This window comes from Apteryx mantelli, chromosome 1, assembly GCF_036417845.1.
Source record: "Apteryx mantelli isolate bAptMan1 chromosome 1, bAptMan1.hap1, whole genome shotgun sequence".
Lineage (NCBI taxonomy): Eukaryota > Metazoa > Chordata > Aves > Apterygiformes > Apterygidae > Apteryx > Apteryx mantelli.
In genome coordinates this window covers 85,173,283-85,189,654 of record NC_089978.1, presented here as the reverse complement: position 1 = coordinate 85,189,654, position 16,372 = coordinate 85,173,283, and the positions used below count along the sequence as shown (strand labels likewise).

Here is a 16,372-nt window from a genome sequence, read left to right as displayed (position 1 = left end):
ATGGAAGTGGTCTGGCCACATCCAAAAACTGGCCAGGTAGCTTTTCCCTCTTCCTACAACAAATCTTCAGCACACGGACTATGATTTGAGCGCACCCATGCCCTAGTGCTTCCTTGCTACATCCTGCCTTGCCTTGACAGGATTTGATTCTCTATTGGATGTGGTTCTTCCGAGCCTCAAACTGTATGGGAAACTGCCCAATTTGGGATACCCTTGCTGCATCTGACTTCATGGTCAGTAGTGGTTAGCTACTGAAGTTTGGCCTTGGGAAGGTTGTTAATTAATGGAGAATAAAACTCTCCAGGTCCACAGCTTATCTTACGTGTATTTTTCAACTTGTATTTGTGTTTAGAGATTGCTTTTCCAACAGGTATTTAAAGTGTCAAGTCTAGATTAATGTAGGTGTTTGCAGACAGAGCCTCTTCTTAGCACATACGTAGAAGCTGGGTTTTGTGTATTAAATCTGATGCCATTTATTTCATCCTTTAATGTCATATCATGGTTTCCATTCATGCTTCTTTAAGCACTTCATTGATGGTCAATTCAGGGGCCAAATAAGTAAGCAATGGGCTTGAACATATGGGAAAAAATGACTCTTGGTGCCAAGGAGTTAAAGTATTAAAGTGCATAAGCCATTTCCTGTAACAGTTGTCAGGCTAATTTTCAGTAAATGACTTAGTCCATGTGTTTATTATTCAGATGTAAACCCACTGACTCAGCATGAAAATGACATTACACCACTGTAATCACCAACTAATCTTTTACAACTACAGCCACTACATACCCAGACTGCATCCCTCTAACAAGAGTTCACTGAGTTCAGAAACAACAGCTTTTGAACAAGTTAGTTCACAGTAAGTTCTAGGAACTGCATTGCACCATCCAGTGACAAAGGTAACATTAATGGGCATTGTTGCTGGACACCTATATATAACTGCATAAAAATCAAAATATTCCTTAGCAAATAATGACTTAGTGGGAAAGAATGTCCTTAAAATATAGAATGAAATTCAGTACAAAAGAGAATCACAATCATCTTCACTGTTAACCTTTTCCATGCCAAAGGATAACACAGTTCTGGAGTTCTTGGGGTCAAACTTTCCTACTCTCCATCAAGTGGATGACAGCCAATACATTTCTTAATGTATTGGGCATAAAGAACATAGTAATGTTCACAGATAAATAGTTTTTTGTATCTGTTTAGTTCTAGCTTATGTTTAGGTTTTAAACTGGTTTTAGCAGATGAAGATGCTGAAAAGTGGAGATAATTTAGCCACTTTTAAAGGTCAACAACTGCTAGGAATTTTAAATCAAGCTGGCTTTCCATCAGCCCCTCATTTCATGTTGTGATTAAGCTGTAGATTATTTCATAACATCATGGCATTGCACATAGCGCTCTTGAGGGAGCCTGAGGTGTATATAATCCGTGATACCATTTCACCATCTCTGGTTTCTACAAGTTAGAAAGCACATCCTTAGCTAGTGTTATAACATAGGTGCCCTACACTGTCATTTCTGTTTTTGCCGAAAAAAACAAAGTGAATAACGGGGAAAGTACAAGCTCTGTTCGATTTTTTTTTATTTTTATCATTAAAAAAACAGAGCGTTAGTATTACTCAGGCAAAAAGTACATCATACAGGTTCCACTTTTTATTATTTTACAGCAAATAGGTTTAACTGATGTTATAACTGAAAAAGAAGTAGCGAATCAGCTCATAGGATCCCAATTGACTGTTTGCTGTCAACAGAAGGATTCTCAGGGACTTCAATTAGTATTGACTGTAGTCTTCATATTTACATTTAAAAGTATTCTCTTCTGTGTTCTTACATAAATTATTAGGTTTTTCAAATTCAATAAAAGATAAGTGTAAGATGAAAAAGTCTCCATTAAATATCTGACAGAAAGTAGTTAAAAGAAAGGCTATTCTGAGAGCTGTCGTTCTTGCACTTCTCTCTAGCTATCCATCTTGGGGACAGTGTCTCTTAGCATCTGGTGGTGTTGTATTTGATCACTTATTGTGCCAACAAGAACCAGAAATCTGCCCCTTTGTTTTTGAAATGATCTTATAAGGCAGAAAGACACCAAAAGAAAGGAGTTTTAGTGTACAGCACTGCTGCAAAAAAGAGCTAAGCACTGGTTTGTGTTGCTGATGCCTAAACATTTATATATTCACCTGTTGCTCCTGCCTATCTTCCTGAATTTTCTAATTCACAAGAGCCAGTTAGCAAAAGGCAGTAACTAATGATAAAATGCATTTATCTGGATAAAACACTGTGTCCCAGTAATATTTTCCCCTCTTTTTAAAATGTGCTGCCTTTATTTAAAAAATTAATCAAATAGCTGCTGTTTTTCAGTAATTCAGACTAGTAATGAAAGTATATATAATTATTGTATAATCAGTGGTATCAAATAATGGGTTCCACCCAGTTGCTTTTTCAGGATCGTCAGGCTTTTTTTTCTTGATACTTTAAAATGCCTATGGTGGACTAGGAGAGAGCTATGTAACTGATCTGAAAGAGGAAAAGTTAGACAAATGCATGAGTAGTGGCCCAACTATCTTGATCCACAAGGTCTTTTGTGAAATATAGGAAACACTTACTAACCTAAAACCATGATCAAAACCAGATAGCAGATCCCTATACTAAGGCACTCTTCCTTCAGACATCTTTTATGCTTAAAAAATTCTTGACTGTATTTCCTAAAAACACAAAAAATGTTATAAATTAGGTAATCATAACATTTTTTCCATCAATTCAGTTATATGATTTAGAATATCAGTGTTGTACAATAAACCATATCACCAAAAAAGATCTCAAACAGATTAGCAAGTATTAGAAACTGAAACAATTTATATTATGGCTGCAATACTCAGTGCAAAAAATATTTTTATAATACTTAGTTCCATGCAAGATAAATTCACTATGACCTCTTTGCAGCTACACTACTTATTCTTTAAAAGGAAAAAATATGCAATATAGAACAACAGTACTTTCTATTTTTTTAAAGTTTAATGAGACTCAGGCAACTAGATCATGGAGTGTGTTTCATACTGACTAACAAAAATGGTTATCGCCTAATAAAGTTTTCACCGGTGTGAAGTTCAAAACCACATGCCTTAACTCTCTACTTTGGAACTCTGAGGTACAAAATACCCTACAGAGGGACATGAGAAAACCATTCAAAACCTTCGCCACAGGACTGAGAGCTCAGAGATGTGAAATTCTGAAAAAATGCTAAAAATATTTTTATCAATTCAAACTGCTGCAGACTACCAACCTGCTCTGGAAGGTGATTTCTTAAAAAAAGTTTAAAATAAGAAATGGCAGATTCATTGCCATCAAGGGCTCATGGGTTTCATCAGGTAGTGAGTTCCTGTTGGGAACACGAACAAACCACGCGACTTAGAGAGGAGCACTGTCTTTCAAGCAGTTCGGCATGTGTCCTGCAGCATCGTGCACACCATCTCTGCTCTACCCACCTGAGCATCAGATGAACAAAGCTATGAATCTGTCTTCTCCTGCCTTTTTCACAAAATGGTTTTAGACATGCTCTGGAGAGAAATAAAGGAGCTATCTTTATGCTTTCTTACATACAGGGACTGCTACATTTCCTGGTTTTATCTGAGCTACAAGAGATGAAGCAGACTTCTTTTACTCTCCATCACATATAAAGCACAGGAAGATAAAGTCCTTAATGAATGCTACCTTGCTCAATTCAGAACAATTTCTGCCTTCACTGGCATTCTTTAAAACTTCACTGATACTCATGCAAGTGCACAAAATGAATGTGAGAGCCTAATGCAATATTATTTACAACAAACTAATGTTAGCTTCAATCCAAGAACTTAAAAAGTACTTTAAAAACTATCTGAAATTAATATTTTAAGGTTCCCTGACTGAAGCAACATTTTTTTTAACTTGTCAGCTTTCAAGTCTTTGGATCTGAAAGCCACACTGAGTTCCTCCTCACTCAGGAGTCAGAAAAGCCACTTTGTTCCAAAGATTGCAATTCTCACACGTGGAACAGAGGGAAGAAACTGATCTTTGATCTGAAATTTAATTAAACACTTTTCTCATTGACATGTGAGATTCTTCTTTCATACCAGTTGTATTCACTGGCTAAAAAATTGTCATTTGTTCCACTCATATTATCAGCTTTCACAGCACAGCTAACAAGGGTCAAAATAGTAAAAAATGCAGTTTTGGTCACCAAAGCCAATAGATATGAATCCAAATGTGAACTGGAATTGGATTTATTGAGGAAGGAAATACTTTATCCCTTTTCAAAGTAAAACCGCATTCTGAGTTTGAATTGACATAAAGAGCCAGTTTTGGTGGAACTGTAGAGCTCTCCAAAAGTTCTAAATATTTACAATGAAAACTTCTCTCCCAGCTCTTTTCACCTGAACCCACAAGATATTCTGTGCTCACTTCCACAGGTATTTAAAGGATGACAGCAACGGAAACTTGCTCCAAATAGTAGTGGTTGAGAAAGAGGGCTCCAGTCTACAGGCTTGTTTGTGCTGGAATGATTGTGGTGACTCCCCACACCCTCAGTCCAGATTTTGGAAGGAAAAAAAGGGAAGTCATGAAAGGGGCAAGCAGAATATGGTTTTTACAAGTTTATGGTGGTCCTGAGAATTTGGTCCTTATCACTTAGTCAGCATTAGCAGAGTAAAGTCTGCTGTATGAATACCCTGACTCCTGTCTCCCTCTTTTGGGGGGAGAACGTTTTACTTTCTTCCAGTTGAATTAAGACCTTTCAATTAGACACTGCTCTATAAAAGACTGCACTTCACCACTGAAATGTTAAGTGGTCTGCATGGCTTAAAAATTTCAGCAACAAGTCATTTCAATTGTATTTAGTGCGGAACCTGGAATCCTCTATAAATGTGGAATTAGTAAGGTCTTCAGAAACAATCTCTAACTAAACATTATTGTCATGTGCAGATAAATTTGAAAAAAAGATTCTAAAGTTCTAGACCCTTATTACCTACACTGCACTCTCAGTTCTTCCCATGAAACAATTGATGTGCATGAAACTATCACACCAGAAAACTTAAGTTATAGAAATTAGAATCAGACCCCAGAGGTAAAGCCCTCAGAAGCATAATTTGTCCAAAAGGTTAATAATTAATTTATCAGCAGTCTTAAAGAAACTTACCTTTAAAATTTGGTCTGATTCTAGCATCATACCCCGATGTCCTTCCCATCAATTTGTCCAAAAAATCTGAAGGAGACAGGGTCTGTGAGGGGGATTTTCCAGATCTTGAATCATGTTCTTTACAGAAAGTCGTCCTAAATAAATTATTAGCCACCATTAGCTACTATTTAGCTTGTATCACTTTCAAGTCATGAGGAAATTGTAACACTTTAAATAAAATTATCTTTTTTCAGTGAATGTAATAATAAATATTTGTCTAGAAAAATATTACCTGTTTTTCATCAGAAAACTTTATTTTAGAAATAAAAATAGGCTTCAAGTAGTAGGCATAGACCATAATTTTTGCTATTCAGAAAAACTCAGCTTTAAAAAGAAATTCATTAGAACTATAGAACATTAGAAGATTCAGTTTACTCTTTAGGTGTAAAGCAATCTTATAGGGACTTTGATATCCTATGTTATATTGTTGCTTAATTTACATGTGTGCTGTTAAAACTATATTCATTAGAAGCCTGATTTAAAGTGGCCTAAAACTTTCAGACAATGGCTGGCAAAACTCACCAAGCAACTGTGAAAATTACTGATTTTGTCAATGCTGGGAAGGGTATGGATGGAAAAGTAGCGTTCTTTACAAATGCCACCCAAGAAAGATTTAAATTATACGAGTGAAAGTCTGGATTCTTCACCAACAGTGTGAAAAGGGTTCCAGAATCAGCCACATCTGATCTCAGTTTTTTACCAATGAACATCAAGTGACGAAAATGATCTTTATTATCACTAGCCGGTATTTGTAGGCAAGCTCTTAGAACATACCTCTGTTTTCAGGTTTTAAGAGCAAACTTCTGGTACCATGTAATGCATGTAAAGGTTTGTGTATATATCATATTACCTATTGCAAGCACATTAGGTATTATAGAGAAAGAATGTAGGAGTTTCCCTAAGTTGTTCCCTAGGGAAAAGAAATTAGAATGAAATGAACATATTTGGTGTGCAGGGACATGGATTTCATCATAAACTGCATTATATTGATATCTGAATAACCAATTTTATTGTTCTATCTTTCAATATAATCTTTGATCTATATTAAAAGTAATTCTATCACTGTATCTTCTACACCACAACTCTGTTTAAATATTTGCCCAACAGGAACCACTCAGTTCCAGGAGTGTTTCTTGTTCTTTTATTTTAATATTACTCTGTGTGTGTGTATGGGCATGTGTGTGCACCTATGTGTAAGTATAAACAAATTAGATATACAGGTGACTAACTGAAATTCAAAGCAAATGTCAGATCCCTTATCCCTTTATAAAAGCATCAAAACTATTAAAAGGCAATGTAATACTAAAATCTTGTGGTGTGATCCCTCATCTTTCAGGTTCCATTTACAGAGGGTGGTTGCTTCTTTTTGCTTTTGTCAATGACATGGTACCATTCCTGTATCTTTAATTTTTTACTACATAATACAAGATATTCTGCATTTAGATAGTAAAAATGTTCAGTTAAGATAATAAAAACTGGAAAACAATCTATTACGCTTATGGGATGACCCAATACAAATTACTTCTGTTTTCATTTGTAACCCACTAGTTATGAGTTCTGTCGTGATCCCAAACTTGTGAATATAAACACTATTTCACTCTGTCACTGTATACACCATTAGACATACAAATACACTTTATATATGTACATATAGATACACAGCACCATACAATATAGTAATGAAACTCATCTGAAACAATGTTTTTGTTAATTAAAACAAACTGTTTGCTTTGTAACACAAAAAGTCAATAATTAAAGCAACATCTCATCAAATTAAAAAAAGAAGAAAGAAATAACAATCACATGTACTGATACTTTAAGTGAGAATAAATCCTGGTCTAATCCAGGGTGTTCCCAAAATCAGAGGACTGGTTCTCTAATTTTAAATATTTACATTCTGACAAAACTGGTTCAATCATTCCCAAAGCTTGAAGAGTAGGGAATCAAAGCAACTTCCTAAATAACCTTCAGTGGGAGCAGAGAGAGTAAATTTAATTTCAGAAGAAAAACTGAAGAAAATGTTTTTAGCTATATTAATACTCAGTGAAAAGGCATGTTTTGGAATCAGAGAAATGGAAAATAGATTACCCAAACTTGAGATTTTTTTTGTGTTTGTTACCAAGCAACGAATCTCTGAGTGTAAAAGGGATAGCCTATATAAAATGAACATGAAATACTCTCAGATATAGCAAACAAACGAGGTTAATGTGATGCTGTTTCTCTATAGCTATGGTTTCCAAACCTTTTGATAAATATCATCACATAGAGTCATATCACCTACCTGAAGTGGTTTGTCTCTAAGAAAAATGCAAACAAGGTTGTCAAAATTTTCACTAGCTGCCGGTTCATTCCTCCTGCTTTCTGTGATGATTTGGAAAAATATCCCAGAAACGATTCCAGAGAGATGCAAGGAAAAAGTATGCTGGTGCTGCCTAGATTCCCAAATTCAGCAATAATTTAATTTTCTTGACAATCAGGAAGAGAAGGTCTGGATCTCTACAAACTGGGGGTAAAAAAGAAGTGCCAGTCCTTGGAATCATGGTCAGGTCAAGCCTAGGCTCATATCCAGCAGCCAGCACAAAAGAGACAAAGCATCTGACCTGGTCGTTCCCCCGCCTTGCTTTTACTGGATGACGGAGAAAAAAAAGAAAGGAAAGAGAAAGAAAGGAGGGGGGGAAAGGAAAGAAGGAGGAGAGGAACTACCTGAAGAGCATCACGCAAAAGGGAATAACGCTGAGAGCAGTCTGCTGACGGTATGTTTTGCTTCGAAAATGAGTATTTATGAATGGTGGTGGGGCTACTGGGTTGATTTTCTTTTTCTTTTTTTTTTTTTTCCCCCCTGTCTTTCGGCAGTGAGGCGTCAATGTTGCCGGGGAGCGAGCGGAGCGGAGCTGCGGGCAGCCCCAGCGCCTGTGCTGGAATGAGGCAGACGCGATCGCGGCGAGCTATAAATTCAGCACTCGGACAGCTCCGCGCCGCGCCGCGCCGCGCCGCTGGTGCGCATGTGCCCCGCGGTCCCGGGTGCGGGTATGTGTGTGTGGGGGGGGGCTGCGGAGGGGGGAAAAGGGCCTTCCCCTCTCTGGTGCCGGGTGCGGGCAGAGGGTGGAAGGAGCCCTCTTCCCCCGCGACAAGAGCGGGTCCCTTTCTTGGGAATTATGACATGAAGACCTGAGTGCATGTGAAGAAGAGGAAGGGCTGGTCTTCTGGGAGTTTGTGGAGAAGTGGAAGGGGCAGATTAAATAGTTTTCATTTCCAATTGCTGGTTCATTTTCATTTCTCTTCCTTGCAGGTGTAGAGAAGAGAGTAATGCCACTCAGGTCACTTGGGGAGATTCCCATATCCAGACCCTGGACCATTAGAAGGAGAGCATCACATCTCTTTAGTTATACGCAGGGAACCAAAGCACAGGAAGCTGGAACAAGGGACTTGCCCAAGATCTCACGGATGATCTGTAAAGAGAGCAGGGGTGAGGCCCAGCTTTGCCATTCTCCGAACTCCCGCGTCCTTCCCCCAGTGATTCCCCCAGCTCTGTTCAGTTACAGGCACTCGTCTTAAACCCAAGCTGTCACTGAGGTGTTGCATTGTTCAAGGAAATGACATGCCACCTTCAAAGTACATAATGGTGACTGTTAGAAACTCTGCCCAACAAACTACAACCCAAATCAGCCAGCTACAAATCTTCCCAAATGACCTGAGTGGCATTTTGGTAACATGGTTTTAAGTGGGCAGCTAGGGAATCTTATCTAGGAATATTCAGGAAACATGAAATGCTATAGTATTCACACAGGCACACACACACAATTATTGCTTATCTTTCCAGAAAAAAACCCTCCCACTTCATGACAAATACTCTCACCACATTTGTAGTCATCTTTAAAAATTGCTTGTGGAAAGTAATTGTGTTCATACAAGAGATCAAAGCCACTTACTGTTCGTTAAATGAAACTCACTTGTTGCATTTTGTTTATTTTAGTTTAACACTGTAGGACTTGTTTGAACAAATATACCATACTAGCTATTCATAGATGCAAATGCTAGATAATAAAACATCTTGTGCACAAAAAATTGAACTAGAACTAGAAAAAACAGTCATAGCAGCATGAAAACATAAATTAAATCCCTTATTGCCTTGCCTACCATGTCTATGTCAGCAGCATACTGGAAGGTCCAAGAGAAGAAAGGTTACAGAGTTTGCATTAAACTATCACTGTTTAACAGTAAATATTGAGAGTTTATGCTGAATCACTGCGCTGTGACATCCTCTAACCTCTTCAGAAGATAGTTCCTCATTCTAAAATGGTATTAAAGAGGAGAGTTATGCCTCTAAATGTGGTGTCTCATTCTGAGAAATAAAACCCACAAAGTTACTTCTGCAAATAATAGAATAGTTTTGAGTCCTTTTTCACTAAAACAAAGATATACTTTTCAAAATTCATTCCTGTCCTTGGCTAGATAGGAACCCAATAACACTGCTATAAATTACTACTGTTGGTTAAGATAGATGGAAAAATTGAAAAACAACAATTTCTATCAGCTCTAGGAAAAGTCTATGTCTCTTTAACCTACACTGCCACCTGCTTAAAAGTGTGAGGAATCTCAGGAATGCTTGTAGATTTCCTAACACTGAAATCACTGAATACAGCAGGTATCCTTCTGATAACACTGTCCACATGGATTTTGTGACAGGCCATGCTTTTAGGGACCTATTACCATTTTTGGTGGAAAAAAAGTAACTAAACCTCTCTGTAGGTGTTCTAACTAGAGAAAACCTACTAGAAAGTCTGCTAAGATTTAGCTACTTCCTACCATTTTCTGCACTTCACAGCTGCTTGAAATCCTGAATAACTATATCTCTAAGTTAAAAAAGTTGTTGCAGGAAAGTCTTCAAAACAGCCATCCCTTAATTGGGAGTGAGGGGAGGAGCATTGTAAAAATATGATAAAAGATGTAATAATAAAAATCTTGAGTATCTACTCTTTCATTCCTAACTTAAATTGAAGCACCAAATAAAACTTAAAGGCTTGAAAATATTGCTCTCTTGATATCAGCCTAAGTAACAGCAACTTTAACTTGAGTAGCTGTCTTCTCAAAACTCAGAGAGGCTCAGAGATTGTTCTGAGAGTTCAAAACAACCATTTTCTCTAATCAGAGGGTTTCAGGTCATGCTCCCATCTGTGTCCTAGGGGAATTTCAATGCATCTTTCACCCCTGCATGTGTGAAGAAATTTCTGCTTTCAGTCATTCTTGCAACATTGTCTCTCCTCATGCTCCTCCCTTTAAAAAAAAAGAGCAGTTATTTTGAGTACTGGATGTTTCTAAGTTGTCATATATCCAAAATTAAGTAGTGTCTCTAAAATGCACAGCCTGTTGTGAGGAATTATTTGCCACTCTGTAGACTGGGGGAATCATTTGGAAGCAGTATGTCTGGATATATACAGTGTGTTCCAGTGTCCCCTTCCTTTTCTGAAGTGAGAGCCATAAGGATTATTATGGAGTCTTAGGAACGCAAATGGGCAATTGTGAAAGAGGCACCATTTTTGCCTTTTTGTGTGTGTGCATGTGTGTAGACTTGCAGTCTCTTTCTTCTTAGTTCTCCAAGATTTCATGCAGTCTACAGTGCTGCATAAAGGACAAATGATTCCTTTGGTGAGGAATTCAAGGTTGTGGTTCCACTTGTTATTAGAACATTTCATACCATGAGTTTTCCAGATTAGCCATGTATTTTGGGCCTGATGACTGCTCTTTGGAGCCATATTCCCTGAGCCATCTTCCTCATTTTATCTTCTGCAGAAGAAACAAAGTACACAATAGATCAAGCTTAAAGCCAGATCCCTTATTATCATAGTGACTCCCTGGCTTCCCCCTGCCTGGTGCAGAGAAGTTGTACCAAGCATCTATAGCACCTTCTGACACCAGCAGGCATTACAAACATTCAAATTGGTGTAGGACTGAGCTTTTCAGTGTCTCTTCCAGAAATACTTTACTTTTATGACTTTTATTTATTTACTCCTGTCACCTTGTAGCTGGGATGCACTGTTTCAGTGTAATTCTAGTACTTCTAGATGGGAAAAATATAAGCATTCCGGAGTTTTCAGCTATGCCGCAGTTTCTGTATGAGTTGTGTATGTAGTGCTGCACAGATATGTTTCCTTCAGTGTTACTGATCATGTTATCTCACACAACATATTTTTGATAGCAGCATTATGGCAAATGAATGAGAGTCAAGGAGAATAATCCAGGATGGGATGGGGAGGCTTATAGTAAAATAGAAAGGGGATGTGAAGAAAGGTGAGAGGGAAATTCTGTTCTTTGAGTGAAGAAGCTAGATAATATATCCCTGCAGTTCCCCAGGCATATTGCAAAGATTAATAATCATACTAAGTACGATATATAGTATTAAATGTGAATTAATTCAGCCACTTCTCTTTTCTACCTGAGTTTTTTAAGCATTAGCTGCTTGGGAGAAAATAGGACAGAATCATCCTGTTTCCATTTAAATGGTTTTGTAAAAGTTAGCTGATGGCACATGATTTATATTTGTTTTCATTGTGCATGCAATTTTAGAAACCTATGAAATGGAAGAAATAAGGTCATACCACTTTCCCAAATTATGATAAATAAGTGATCCAGAAGTCTGCTTCTGAAGAAATAAATCCATCACTTCAAATATGCAATTACTATCTATAAGAAAAGAAAATTCAACATAACTTTTAAAATGGTATGTCTGATTATAACAATTGTTGGATGTTTATTAACAATGACAAATGTGAAACTGCAGGTAATTTCACATGACTGTGTGATGAACTAGGGATAAGAAAATATTGGGCCTGTCTGCTTTTTGAACTGTACCATAGCAAAGGATGTAAAAGATCAAAAAAATGTAAACAAATCCTATGTATTGCTTTAATTTTAAGAACTGTGTTAATTAGAGCTCCTTTTCAATGAATGACAGTGATATCCCAAGTTACGTTAAGACAATGCAGTATCTAGTTGTTTGGTTGTCCAATATGAATTCAAGTAACATATTTCACACACTTATATCTGACATTAACAGATATTACAAAACATTTATCAGTACAGCTCCATTTTTCATATATTCAAAATATTTTCACATCCTCCCACTAATTTTCTTATTCTTGTTCACTTCCTAAATCTGAATTTTGCTTTCTAAAATTTTCAACAGAATCATTTAAAAATATATTAAATTATGGGAGAGTGAAATAATATAGCTCTATATTATAAAGCACCTTATAATATCATTTCCTGGCATGTATTTTTTACACTGCAAAGGTAGGAAATAAAAAATGCCACAAATCTCACCTGAAAACTTAGTTTTTCCTCTATTAAAGGTCTGACACTTTCATACATATGGAGTCACTTCTGTTTTACCACTCAGCTCAAGGGGGTTCAGCTCTTGGTTTTGGGCATTATTGTCTTCTGCTTTTCCTGAGAACTCTCTATACTATGAGGCCAGTTTAGCTGACATAAGACCTTACTCCTGGTGTGGTACCAGTGAAGTGCTGCTTTTGTTTATGATGGCCAGGAGGCAAAGAAAGTGGTATGAATGTTTTGTCCATTCCCTGCCTTTGTGCAGAGTGCAGGAAGAGGAAAAAGAGCAAATAGCCTTGTTTATTTCTGCACACAAGCATCCAAAGTATAGTGGGTGAGTCTGTGAAATGGTTCTTGTTCCTTTGTATGCATCTGTGCTTTGAATCATCATCCCTAAGCTTTCATTAGTACAAAAAATAGTTCAAAACTGTCTTTCCAGACAATTTTGTTTTCATCTCAATCGAATGGAAACATCATCAATTACAGTTTCTACAAAATATGTCACATATAAACTGAGATTAAGTGGGGCCACTCAAATGAAAAATCGATTGTGTGAAATAAATCATTTTTGCATTTCCTGTGTATGAACCTATACTCAACAAGTTTATTGTAAATATATACTCCCACCCATGTCATTTGTTTACTCTGTCAGAGCTAACCACAGCCATGAGAGACAGGTTTTTGTAGGAATCAACAAGTCATATCTTAGAATGTGGTAGTCAAACTGGATTTCTGACCAACACTCATTCAGCTTTAACATTTCTTCTTCTTTTTTTTTAATTTTGACAAAAACAGCAGCAAGAAAGAACTATAAAATGAATTTTCTAATGTATGTAAGTCTGATTTGGTGACTGACAAAGAGTTCTGTTATATTACACTATTAAGATGATTTATCTAGTGAACACTTGCTTCCAGTATATATGTACATGGAAATTCTGTCACAGTTCTTGATTTCATTTGCAGTGATTGTTTTGTTCCAGATGTTATACATTAACCTGATGGACATAACATCTTACTTCTATTGTAAATTAGAGATTTTAGCAGACAGCAAAATTTTATAGTAACAATAACTAATGCTGCACATTGTAATCAGTTTAATTATGTCTTCCCTTAAAGCTTGTAAGATGAACTTGCTTGTGTTCTGATAATATTATTTTGTAAATTTTGGTCTTTGATATTTAATCAAGCGTGCATCCTTTCTGGCTTGCAACAAAACAATTTTTACCCCATTTAGTTCTTATCAAACTTATTCAGAATATCATATTTAAATGGTCTTTACGATATGGCATCCAATCTAGGCTTAAGGATGCTGAAATCCAGAACAGTGTAATCATATTTGCAGACTGAAGAAAAGCTGTAAAGCTTAATTTATTTATAAATAGATTACAAGAATTTCTTTAAACTGATCTTTTAATTTTATATGCCTGTTGAAGAGCATGATGGAAACAATCATAGTACAAAATATGGATGATTTAGATAATTACTTATGTCCTGCTTGTGCTGGTTCTACCTCACCAGAATTAACCATCACCTAGCAAATCCAAAATGCAGACACATATACATTTTTGGTACTGTCAAAGAATGTAAAAGAAGAGAAAAGAAAGGCGAAAATACTCTGTCACAGTTGATATTTGGGCACTTACCTGTGACATTTGCACTGCAAAATTCATCAGTCACAGCACAACATGCTGTGACTAAGGCATGCAGTATGCATTAAGGTATCATCATCACAGAACAAATACTGTTCTATGCTCTGAAAAGTCCATTTTGTGGTTTTCCAGTGTTTCTTACTTCAGTTTTCTTTCTCTAGCTTTTACTAGAGAGGAGTAAGAAGAGCACACATGTGTGAATATGTGGGTGTGTAAACACTTTTCCCTTATCTTTTCCACTTTTCTAGCTACTGGGAGGGAAAGTGCTTTTTCTACCTCATCTTGCAACCTCTTCAGTTTCTCTGGTGCAGCGTAAGAGAGGGAGGAATCTCAGTGTCTGCGTTTCCATGACTCGCTATTGACTCTGCAGCTTCCTGATGGCAGGCAGAATTTGGGTATTCCTGTGATAAGGAGTCTCATTAAACTACAAAAGCAGAGGAAAGACCTAGATGAGGTGCTGCCTCCAAACTTAGAGGCTACACGTTACTGGTATGCACATTCCTACTGAGTTTTCTCCACAAGTAGAGGTGATCTGCAAGGTATCCTCTAAGTCATTTACAATATTAAAGCTATGATTGTTTCTTAACTTTAATGCATCTGTTTGTTTATGACAGCAATATGTCCTGTGGCAGGATCAGTTCTGCCTCAGTCACCTTTCTTTAAAAGCAACCCATCTGTAAGGCTATCTGAGATCCAAAGATGAATGATGTTTCAGAATGTCTGATTGATTTATAAATTTATTGAGTAACATTGGCATGCTGTGTGATTTTATATAAAACACTTCTGTGAATTCTTTCTAGCATACACCAAATAACACATAGTACTAGAAAATCATGTAAACTACTATTTAAGACATTCAAAGAAATTATATTATTCCAGAAGATCATATAATATACGATCATATATTATACGATCATATAATTAAAGAATGGACCATAACACATTATGAATAGTGGGGTAAAATGAAGACTGTTCAGGCATTTCCAGACTTGAATACTTAAGTATGAGAGTTTGCATTCTCTCAGCTTGTTTTTTGTGTGAAATTTTTATTAATTCAATGTTTAAATGATTCAAATTCAACTAATCTTCTCACATCTGGTGGTATTCACTGGCAGCAGCAGTACTGAGTGATAGAGAGGAAATAGAAGGAAAATCTATTACTGAACATATTTATTAGTTGAACTCCTCTTTGAAAAGTAATTAAGCAAGAAATTTGTATTAAACATTTTACCTATGTTATTGCTGCTGCACCAAGAGAAATTTAACTAATACTTATTAACTCACTATATTGAACACTAGCATATAGATTAGTGGTAATACAATTTTATGAAGAGTTACCAATACAAAAGTTCTCTTCCCCCTCAGTGCATGTGAATAATTATTATTGACAATATGTGAGTTATATATTCATTACACAGTATGTACTGAAAGTAGAAAAAGACTCCTACAGAGAATGTAGATCTGTTCATATCTGTCTTTCAATTGTTTACACTCTAGGGAATAAGCAAAGGTCATTCTCCCAGGCTTTTCTCCTTTCCTGCCAAAGTATGAGCCAAATTAAAGTCAATTGCAGTTTCATTGGAATTGGTGAGCCTTCAGCCCTTGTAAGTATTCAGCTTGTTAAACAGGCTAGTTTCAAAGCTCTTATAAACAAAAAGGCTTGCTTTGTTTTCAAGTAAATTCAGTAAAGCCTGCTTATGCCAGGATTTCAGTCATCTTCACAATCATATTTTATAGTAAGGTAGTTATTGCCTCTTCTAGAAGCATGTGAATGCTGGTGTATCCTAACTACAACATCCCAGAATCTGTATATTCAGAAAGGAATATATTCTGGCAAAACTGGAATGTTCAGTTTGTGCTCCTTCAACAATGATTAGTAAATAAGAGAAGACAAAAAAAAAATCCTTCCTAACAACATAACGTTAAAAACTTAACAAGATTGTCTTGCAGCTATTGATATCTGTATTAAAAACGACAAGAACAATACTGATTTTGTGGAAGAGAGATATTAACTACCCACTAGTCAATGTTATGGTGGTTTGGGACTAATCCTGATAGGAAGCAAAAGACTGACAACAATATAGGAAGACAGCCTTCAAGTTTATTTAAGCAAATATAGATTCAGAAATAATCAGCATCCAAAGCATTGCTACAGATCCTTTTGTGATAGACTGAGACTATTTCCCTGATC

At 36.5% G+C, this 16,372-nt stretch overlaps 1 protein-coding gene across 1 annotated transcript in view; it reads right to left on the bottom strand.

Annotated features, from left to right (window-relative positions):
* The window catches only part of GLRA2 (glycine receptor alpha 2), a 128,449-nt gene extending 120,897 nt beyond the window's left edge, over window positions 1-7,552 (bottom strand). The window contains exons 1-2 of the mRNA XM_067289731.1: window positions 7,485-7,552; window positions 5,165-5,298 (exon numbers count right to left, since the gene is read on the bottom strand). Of these exons, the coding sequence (XP_067145832.1) occupies window positions 5,165-5,298; window positions 7,485-7,552 (202 nt within the window). The remainder of the gene's footprint in view (window positions 1-5,164; window positions 5,299-7,484) is intronic.
* Window positions 7,553-16,372: the final 8,820 nt, after the last annotated feature.